The sequence below is a fragment of the Danio rerio genome, chromosome 20 (assembly GCF_049306965.1).
Source record: "Danio rerio strain Tuebingen ecotype United States chromosome 20, GRCz12tu, whole genome shotgun sequence".
Classification (NCBI taxonomy): Eukaryota; Metazoa; Chordata; class Actinopteri; order Cypriniformes; family Danionidae; genus Danio; species Danio rerio.
Genome location: NC_133195.1, coordinates 37,127,722 through 37,138,216, shown reverse-complemented (window position 1 = coordinate 37,138,216; position 10,495 = coordinate 37,127,722). Strand labels below are relative to the sequence as shown.

Here is a 10,495-nt window from a genome sequence, read left to right as displayed (position 1 = left end):
ATTTAGAGTATTCTGACCTGATTAGCTATTTTTGGTCAGACTATACAAACTGCGCATCTAATTTGACTACTTTTAGGCTTTATGTAGTAACAAACACCTATTGTTTGAGAAATCAGTCTTGTGAACTCTTACGGTGCTCTAAATCTGTTTTTATTATTGGACAAATTTCGTCTTACAAATTTGAAAACAAACAATAACTTTTCATCGCCACAGTAGAATGAACCACCAACTTATCCAGCACGTTTTTACGCAGAGGATGCCCTTCCTGCCGCAACCCATCTCTGGGAAACATCCACACACACTCATTCACAGACACACTCATACACTACGAAAAATTTAGCCTACCCAATTCACCTGTACCACATGTCTTTGGACTGAGGGGGAAACCGGAGCACCCGGAGGAAACCCACACAAACACAGGGAGAACATGCAAACTCCACACAGAAACGTCAACTGACCCAGTGGAAGCTCGTACCATTGACCTTCTTGCTGTGAGGTGACAGCACAACCTACTGCGCCACCAAAATAATTTATATGATTATAAAAAAAAAAATTTCCTCTCTATCCTTATGCACAAGTTTTAAAAGTGACATTGATGTACCTGCTCTTTCTGGGAAACGTCTACTTAAAGTGTAGCTCATTTATTTTCGGAATTTCCTTTTGTTCAATCTTTTTGGAATTAAGTGCTTTTTTGAAAATGCTTTCATTATCCACAATAATCTTAATCTTTGTTTAAGACTTAATCAAAACACCTTGTTTTGGGGTTTACACTAATATATATATAGCAAAATTTTATATCTATAAATGTAAATTAATGCAAATCCTTTTTAGCATATATATTTGTTTGGAATAATAAAATATTAGATATAAAAATAAATCTCTTTTTTAAAATAACTGGTTTAATAAAATATACTTTTAGTTAGTCAGTTTTAGTTCTTTCTTACATTAAAAAAGTAGGTGTGTTTACATGCTGCGAGTTTACATGCAGGCTATCTGCATGTGTTAATGTGGATGTTTGTGTGAAGTTCGAGTTGAAGTCAGAATTATTAGCCCCCCTTTTGAATTATTATTATTTTTTAATATTTCCAAAATTATGTTTAACAGACCAAGGAAATTTTCACAGTATAACAATCTGATAATATTTTTTCTTCTGGTGAAAGTCTTATTTGTTTATTTCGGCCAGAATCAAAGCAGTTTTTAATTTTTTAAACATCTCTTTAAGGTCAAAATTATTTGACCTTAACAAACCATTGATATGCAATGACTTTCCTAATAACCCTAACCTGCAGTTAACCTATTGGACCTTGTTAAGCCTTTAAATGTCACTTTAAGCTGTACAGAAGTGTCTTTAAAAACATCTAGTCAAATATTATTTACTGTCATAATGGCAAAGATAAAATAAATCAGTTATTAGAAATGAGTTATTAAAACTGTTATGTTTAGAGACAGCTATGAAAATTAGATTATAAATAAGCTTTGCAAGACTGCAATGAAAACTGCAAAGCAAATATATACACCAAACTAGTGTGTTAAAAACATTTGATGTGTCAAAACAGTTCAATCCTTTTTTGATCAGCGTTTTTTTTTTACAACAAAATAACTGATTCTTCAAAATGACTCCCTAAGTTAGAGCAAAACCGACAGTCTACTCCCCCCGTGTGGTGAAGAGATGAAGAACAACAAGGCAGGTTTTAGGTAATGATTTGAACCACTTCGGCACCCGTAGAACTACCGTAAAACAAGACGTGTACTTGGTGCATTATTGTTATGCAGTTTCATCAGAATCGGGAAAAGCGAGAGTGTTTGTTACTACACGCAGAGCTCTGTAACTAGCGTCCGTCATTCGACTCACTTTTACTGTTACTAATGTTTTCAAGGCACAATGTCGTCGAATTTAATGTTAGATTTAATGAATCCTTCGATGAGTAGTAAGGAAGTGGGAGATATTTCCATCGACCAGGATGGAGAGTGGGGTAAGATACACGTTCTAGATAAATCCATGACAGCGTGAGTCTTCTGAGTCTTCAAGTGCAATAAAGACTGTAAATACTTATGGTATGAACAAGAATGCGGAGTCGTATGTAAAATAATCTCTAAAGAGCAACCTAATGTAGATGTAAGTTTCACAAAACAGATGGGTGAACCTGTCTCATTCATCCGCAGTGTTGTTTTGGTAGTTTCAATTTAAAATGTTGTTCACAACCATAAAGATAGTCGAATTTGACTTCAAATGTAATTATTTCTTGTCGTTTTACAACTGCATTTTTACACAAGCGTATAGTTGTGCTATTATGTAACATTATGCATTCAGTTCATACACCCTGACTGTCTTTTGAAGAAAAAAGTGTAATTTAGGCTTAGGTTAACATAAAGAAACTGAAATGCATACCAAATGTTCTGTGTTACACCTCATTGTTTACAGGCAGCTTGAGCTGGACACAAACCTGCATGAAAGAAAATGATGAAATGGATACTTTTTTTGACTTGATTTGTTTCAGAACGTTGTTTTTGGGCCTTACTCTGTAACTAAGCTTTGCTCCTGTCAAGTTTAGTTCACATATTATCTTTTACATTTCTAGACATCAGTTTGTTTGATGAGCTGGAGGATCTTGGAGATGCTGATGAGCTTCTGGAGGCGCTGGTGAAAAGTGTAGGCTATGTGAGTCAAACATCTGTCAAGGCAATCTGTACAAACGTGTTCATGTTTTTAAAGAATTATATTATTTTATTAACTTTTGAACTCATGTCTAATAACTGATTTATTTTATCTTTGCCATGATGAAATTAAATAACATTAAAATACTAATAACATAACATACTAGATATTTTTAAGACACGTCTGTACAGCTTAAAGTGACATTTAAAGGTTTTACAAGGTTAATTTGGTTAACTAGTCAGGTTAGGGTAATTAGGCAAGTCATTGTATAATGATGGTTTGTTCTGTAAACTATTAAAATAATATAGCTTAAAGGGGCTAATAATTTTGACTTTAAATTTGGTTTCAAAAAATAAAAGCTGCTTTTAATCTAGCCGAAATAAAACAAATAAGACTTTCTCTTGAAGAAAAATATTATCAGACATACTGTGAAAATGTCCTTGATCTGTTAATTATAATTAGGGAAATTTTAAAAAGACAAAAAAAGTCTAATTGGGGTAATAATTTTGACTTCAACTGTACTTAAAGAACTTTTTTTTGTTGTTGATAAAATTACTTTTTGATTTTAACTAATTACAATGCAAAAAGGAGGCCTAAACATGTCAAGTTTTTATTTGTATGTAAAACTTTTCAATATTTAAAATTATTAGCATTCCTGTATTTATTTACACAAATGTTTATTTTAATTTGGTGTCTGTTTATTTAATACAATTCTTAATGTTTGTTTTTATAGTTTTTTTTTTGTTGTCATCCATTGCTAATGTATTGCTCACATTTTGGTTTATAATTTTTTGTTTGAATTTTAAATAATAATAATAATACAACAATTAAATCGGTTTTAGATTTACAAACTTAAGTCAGCATTACAAATTTTCCCTTATTTGAGAGTTTAATTTACATTTATAAATTATAAAAAGGAAGAAAAGACAACTGCAAATAATCCTCATTGTTTATTTAAAATTTGCAACACACCGAACTGAACTTCAACTCTGAAATCTGGACTTTAGTAGAACTTCTATGTTAAGTGGCTTTGACATAATCTACATTGTAAAAGCACTATATAAATAAACATGAATTGAATTGAATTTATTTGTCCTACATTAGGACACATCTGTTCCTGACCTGAACTTTGGCACTGAGCAACCAGCATGGAGCTCAGATGGATGGAGAGAAACCAGCAGCCCTCGATCAGGTACTTGTTTTCAGTTTTAGACTTTCTTCAAATGTTGTAAATTTCCTATGGCAGCGATTTGAAGAGAAACTATTCAAATATCACAAAAATAAAATGTGCAAAAGCTTTTTTAAACAGAATTGGGGGTATTATGTTGCTGTGTCCATGTGAAGGATCCGATTTCATTGTTTTTAATACTATCCTTGTTTACACTGCTTCCACAGATGGGGATGTAACTGTGGACTCACTGTCACCAAACCACACATTCAGTTCAGTGTCATCACCAGCGTCAGTGGAGCCTCAGTCACCGTACTCCACACATGTGAGTTAAACTCCACCCCAAAACAAATATACACAGACCTTTAGCATTTCTATCCATGGAAGTTTGCATCTGATTTGTCAGTTGACTTCCAATGGTTTTGTTTACAATCACAGTCAAACTAACGTGCTGGTTTTTTAAATATATTGACATTCATAAGGTGAAGAAAAAATCCTATAAATTTTATTCAATTATTATTATTATTTTTTATTCGTTTGTTCATTTTATTTATTTACTTATTTATTTATTTATTTATTCATTCATTCATTCATTCATTTAAAAAAAGAGATAGTCCACCTGGAATGAAAATGTACTCACTATTTACTCTCCCTCAAGTCCCCTCCCTCAAACTTTTGTCTATTGAACGCAAAATAAGATATTTTGAAGAATTTTGGAAACCAGTAGCCATTGTCGTCCATGGGAGGGAATGAAAATACTATAGATGCCAAAGGCTTTTGTTTTCCAGCATTCTTTGAAATATCTTATTTTGTGTTCAACAACAAAATAAATAAAATAAAATAAATAAAATAAAACAAAATAAAATAAATACAAATCAAAGAAAGGTTTGAATATGCTTGAGGGTTAGTAAATGTCACCCTAAATGTTTGGTTGAATTAACTTTGTAATTTATAGGTCTATAAAATAAAATATTATACATACAGAAATTTAGTTTTTATGTAAGGTGTTTTTTTTTATGTGTTTTAATGTAATGACGTCATCAGTCAGATGCCCAGATGGAGTGTGTTTGGGGTGCGCTGGTCCTGCCAGCTGCTGTAGTTCAGAGATCAAGAGTACACACACACACCCATACACCCATGTGAATTAGGTGTCTAATTAAGACTTTAATGTGTTAACAAATGTCTTGATGATCTCTCAGCACATCATCAAACTAATGAATCCATCTGACATAAAGATGTGTCTAGTCCTATTTTGTAATGCGTGCTGACAGTTCAAGGTGTATTTGCAGAAATCACACAGCGTCTCTTTCAAGGTTGACTCAAAAAGAAGCCAAGAACAAAGAAAGCCTAATGATTATATCCTGTTGTTAACTTTAAACCTTTATGAAGTAAAATTATTGGTGGCTTACAGTTCAAGTACATGTATTCAGACCATGCACTGAATGTTAACACGTCTTGTTGAATAAGTGCTTTTACAGTCATGGTTTTAAAATAATTGTGCTTAACCATCTGTGTGTGTGATCATGGTAATGTCATTGGTTTACGTTAATAAACAGCTGAAGCACATACTGATCAATATAGCAAGTTTTCTGCTGACTTAAAAAAAACCCGAGGCATTCTAAATTAAAAACTGTATTAAAAACATCACAGCTCAACAGATGGATTCATGGATGGTTATGTTTTGACATTACCACTAAGATGCTTATTCATTAATGCAGTTTATTAGGGTTGTTTAAACATTAGCTGTAGTTATAAATGTATAGTAATAACATTTAACAGCACATTGTTGTGCATGTAAACAATTTATTTCAGTAAAAACTTTGTCACGTTATATCTCACAAAACGCTTATCTCCGTGTCACCTCTTTATCTACATTTAAAATTAATATAATAATATTTAACATACTAAACAAGCCATATTCTGACTGTGAATACATTTTGATCTAACTGAATGATTCAACATCCTGGGATGTGCATTCAAGGCTTTCAGCAAAAAGACGGATTGATTAATAGATCTAAATAAAGGGGTCTCTGTGTATTATAAGTGTTGGACTATTTATTTATTTTATATGTTAAAAGCATAATGGCACGTGGCTAAAGTTGAAAAGAAAAAAATATGTGGTAACACTGGTGCTCTGTATTTTTTTCTTTTATATGGCTTTATTTTATGATTTGACCTATTTATTTTATTACCACCTAATGTTGGAAAAGGAAGTAATGATATGTATATTTAAAACCATCTGCATTCGCATGCCATTATTCCCATGCTTATCTTCACTCTCAGTTCTTTGTCCATCTGTCAGCTTTTTGCAGTGTCCAATATGTGAGAAAAGCTTTCTCATGGCAAATCAAATGCATTGTAAACTCTGTTTCCTGACCCAATAAATTGATGTCAGCTTTAAAGTCTTGTAAACGTGTTAACACTTTTTTTTACTTTTAAACTAAACATGCTAATTGGTGGCTTGTCTTTTAGAGGCCTAACTAACCATTCCACTACACGTTTTACATATCGCAATTACTTTTCCCTTTTCTTTAATTGTTTTCAAAATTGATTTTAGGATGAGGCACTGTCTCCAGACTCGTGGCGTTCCCATCCCTCTCCGCTGTCCGTCTGCTCTGACTCCAGTGGATTTACTGAGGCACCTAATGAGAAGAAGCCATCTAAGAGGACCAATCAGACAAAAGGTAAGTGAAATAGTCTAAAAGCTTGAGCTTATGTTTTATTGAATTAAACAACATCCAAATTTTTGGAATATGGTTGATTTTTAACAGTCCGTTTGTTCTCACAGCCAAACCTCTCCAACCAGCAAAAAGACCCATCCAGGTGTGCCCCAAGGTTTCCATTCAGCCTAAACCAATCATTACAGCTGTTCCCATCTCCCGTCCGGCAGCCCCTCTTCAAACCAAGATCATCATCCAGCCGCTTCAGGCCACAGTTCTGCCTGTGGTGAAACCTCCACCTGTCACTATTCAACCAGCGCCCCCTACAGGTAATAAAAAAAACACACCCTATTTTAAACTTTTATTTTATTTCTTAAGTGAGATGCATAATAGCAGGTCTCAATTTGTTTGATCAGCTATTTTTTATTTAGTTTTTTTTTTGCTGTAGGTAAAACAATTGGATTTCAGGCTGTATTGAGGGTTTCTGTTTATGCATACAAAAAACAACAGATGGCGCTAGATTTCCTTTTTTGAGTAACTGGTGGGCTTCTTATGCTAATGTATGTCATAAAGAAAACCTATGGTAGAGTTGTTCTTCAGTTGCTTGTTGTTCACCTTTTGAGTGTTGAAGTAGATGTGAATGAACTTCCTGACCAAAAACAAATTTTGTTTTCTCCATGTTATATGTGATTTTTAGGGTAAATTAATTGTGCATCAAAGGTGATTTTTTTATTGGGGAAATATACATAATTACACTAAAAAAAAAATACTTCTGCTGCTTGTTCAAACTCCTTACTTAACATGAGTTAATACAACTCCCAAGTTTTTTTTTTAACAACTTAATTGTTTTATATGCAGTCCACTTAAGTTTGTAAAAATGATTACGTTAACTTAATCAATTTGTATTGGTACAAAATGAAGGAATTTTGTGGATCCCAGCATTTTTTTAGTGTACAGAAATTGACAAATATATTAAATGATTGTCCACATTTTGCTTATGCATACAACATCAGAATAATGTAGCTACTTGTTAACAATGTTTATATAAGACAGGCGTAGTATAGTTTATAGTATATGCGTCTGAGCTAACTTACCTGAACTGTCTGCATCACTGCTCTTATCTAATGTCCAATCTACACCATTCTCATGGTCACTAAAACCCATATCATCCTCAATTTCATCTGCAGGAAGAGCCAGTTTTGTCCTTTTCTTCTTTCACTTACCATAGAACATGACTGTGCTCGCTAATACACTTTTTCCTGTATTTATATCTAATCAAAAGTATTGCTGTTAAAATTTGACTTTTATCCATAATTCAAATGCCATTACCATATGACTAATCAACATTATATCACTAGCATTTATGTTGTTGTTATTGTTACATCTTAAAAGACCACAGCTAACCTTGCTAGCTAGCTAACCCATTGCTATATTGCACATTCCACTATTGGACAGTGTTGCCATTTGTACATACATTTGATCGATTTACAAAAAAATAATCTAATTAACTTTTTTGAGTTGTGAACATGTCATCAAAACTGACTAGAGGTGATATTTCAGACGTTCTTGTGGATTTGACATAATTTGATGCTTTGTTTTTATTGACGTTTACATTTGCACTCAGCAACTACTCACAATAAACGCCAGTCTGTCAGAAATCGCGCCACAGAAAAACTTTGCATGTCATGTGACTTATCCAAAGCACATCATTGGCTAAGCTACGGTCTTCTCTTTTTCCAACAAAAACAATAGAATGTCTTAAAGAAACAGTGCCAGACACTAGTGTTGTTGTTTTTTATTTTATCACTAGTGTTGTTGTTTTTTATTTTATTTATCTATTTATTTTTATTATCATATTTTTATTTATTACTGTTTATTTATTTTTATTATTACTATTTGCTCAAAATACTCTTCAGTATATTTGCATATTGTTACATGATTATGTCTTTGTAAATTTTTGTAATGTTTCATAATGTATAAATAAAACATTAATAAAAAAAAAAAGAAACAGTGCCAGGGAAAAAACATAAATATCATGTTGCCGTATGGCTACACCATGCGATAGAGCAGGGGTCACCAATGTCGGTCCTGGAGGGCCGGTGTCACTGCAGGATTTAACTCCAACTTGCCTCAACGCACCTGCCTAGGTGTTTCAACTATACCTAGTAAGACCTTGATTAGCTTGTTCAGGTGTTTGATTAGGATTGAAGCTAAAATCTCCAGGACACCGGCCCTCCAGGAACAAGTTTGGTGACCACTGTGATAGAGGGTTAAATTAAAAAATAATTCATTTTTATTTGTTATTAGCATTTCTAACATATAGCAGTTGGCCAATATAACAAATGTTTCCAGTTGTTTTGTTTTAAAAGTAGTTTTTCCACCAAATAATTTAATAATTCTAATTCCTTGGAAGTTGATTGATTGCACAAATAATCAATAAAATATAAACTTTAAATTATAATAATAAATAAGCTAACTTTTTCTTGTAATTTTGACAAGTTGACATGCTCTTAGTGACAACATATTTATTTTTTTAAATTAGAGAGATATAAAAAAGACTAAGTACAGATTTTAATAAAAATTGTAAATCAAGAGAAGCTAAACATTCTTCAGTGTTTTTAGGAAACAACATTTCTCTTTGATTCAATTAGCTAATTCATTTTTACTCTAGTCAACGCTAATTTATTATGAGAGAGCCCAGTGGGCGACTCTGTTTAATGTCTTGAGTGTCTGTTTAATCTGTGACTGTCAGAAATCAGCAAGCTTCAGTATCCATTTCCTCAGCTAGAATAAACACTTACCTCACACACCTGGATACACAAGTGGAGCAGAAGGCAAGAACAGCCTGAATTCAAATCCTTTCCTCCATTCATCTTATCCGAAATATTATACATACAAAAAAAGTCAACTCCAGCATGTCCAAGCATTCACATTTATTTTTCGACAAGTTTTGAGTGTAACAGGCTTTTTAGGCTGAGAGGTTGCGTGTTGTTGCAGTTTGTTTTATAAATAGCACGTCACACAAAGCAACACAATGTTTTTCACGTTTTCTCAATAGCCACCATTTGAGAAAACAAACAGCCACGAGCTGCTTGTATACGTGCCGAATCCATCAGTGCGAAACATAATGGAAATGCACTTTGAACTGATTGTGTTCGTGTCACAGTAATTATTTTCAGGCTCACCACAGAGTTTCAATGCAAGGTTAGTTCTAGTTTGTCGGAAGACTGATGGATAAGTCAGTGGGTGGCTGAGAGGATGGAAGTCGCTCTGAATGACCCCTGCCGGGACCGCTGCAAATTCCTCTCATTTAACTCGACACTAACAGCAACCCGTCATGCCTGACAAATTATGTTTGCCTGTGTTACCTGGAGGTGACTTGTTTTGCTCCTGGGTGAAGGATGGTGCTCTGCACAACTGTTTCCTTTGTGATTAAAACAACGTTTCACTCTCATTGGGGTTATTAAACCAGTCTGTGCTGTAAAAACTTTACTTTTAAGTCTTGCGATTTAATGGACATGAGTAAAAAGGAAACGAACTGGACCTTCTTTTTCTTTATTTAAATGGTAAAGTGCTGTATGTGTCTATTGCAGGTCAGCTAATGCAGCTTCCTCAGCCCACTCAGGTTCTCCAGCTTCAGACGCCTCAGTCAATGCCCACGCGTGTAGTCACTATGCCTGCACTGGCACAGGACAGACCCATCTCTCTTGTTGCTCCGGTAACAACATCTCCTGTGGTCACCATGACACTGCAAAATTCCACGCCTGACGATGATGTAAGTCTCTATTGCCAGAATTCATAACTTTTGCTAAAAAAAAATTAAAATAAACAATGGCTGTGTCTGAAAGTTTAGGCAGCTGATTGTCAAGTCAGGTTTATTGTCAAATATGCTTAACATTCTTGATGTACACTGGGACATCATTTTTTCTGTATTCTTCCGGATATCTTTTTTTTCTAAGCTTAATGGTGTGTAAATCTGCAGTATTTTTTTATTGGATGGTGGCGTCATTG

General features: G+C 33.7%; 1 protein-coding gene across 2 annotated transcripts in view; it reads left to right on the top strand.

The window, feature by feature from the left end:
- Window positions 1-1,722: 1,722 nt before the first annotated feature.
- The window catches only part of atf6 (activating transcription factor 6), a 56,158-nt gene continuing 47,385 nt past the window's right edge, over window positions 1,723-10,495 (top strand). Inside the window, exons 1-7 of one of the 2 annotated variants that reach the window (XR_012395562.1) lie at window positions 1,723-1,973; window positions 2,580-2,659; window positions 3,761-3,848; window positions 4,052-4,149; window positions 6,382-6,508; window positions 6,613-6,813; window positions 10,078-10,259. Coding sequence is in view for 1 of the 2 variants with exons in the window: in NM_001110519.1 (NP_001103989.1) it covers window positions 1,883-1,973; window positions 2,580-2,659; window positions 3,761-3,848; window positions 4,052-4,149; window positions 6,382-6,508; window positions 6,613-6,813; window positions 10,078-10,259 (867 nt within the window). In the remaining variant the exon portion in view is untranslated. The remainder of the gene's footprint in view (window positions 1,974-2,579; window positions 2,660-3,760; window positions 3,849-4,051; window positions 4,150-6,381; window positions 6,509-6,612; window positions 6,814-10,077; window positions 10,260-10,495) is intronic. The other variant, NM_001110519.1, reaches the window with a different exon arrangement.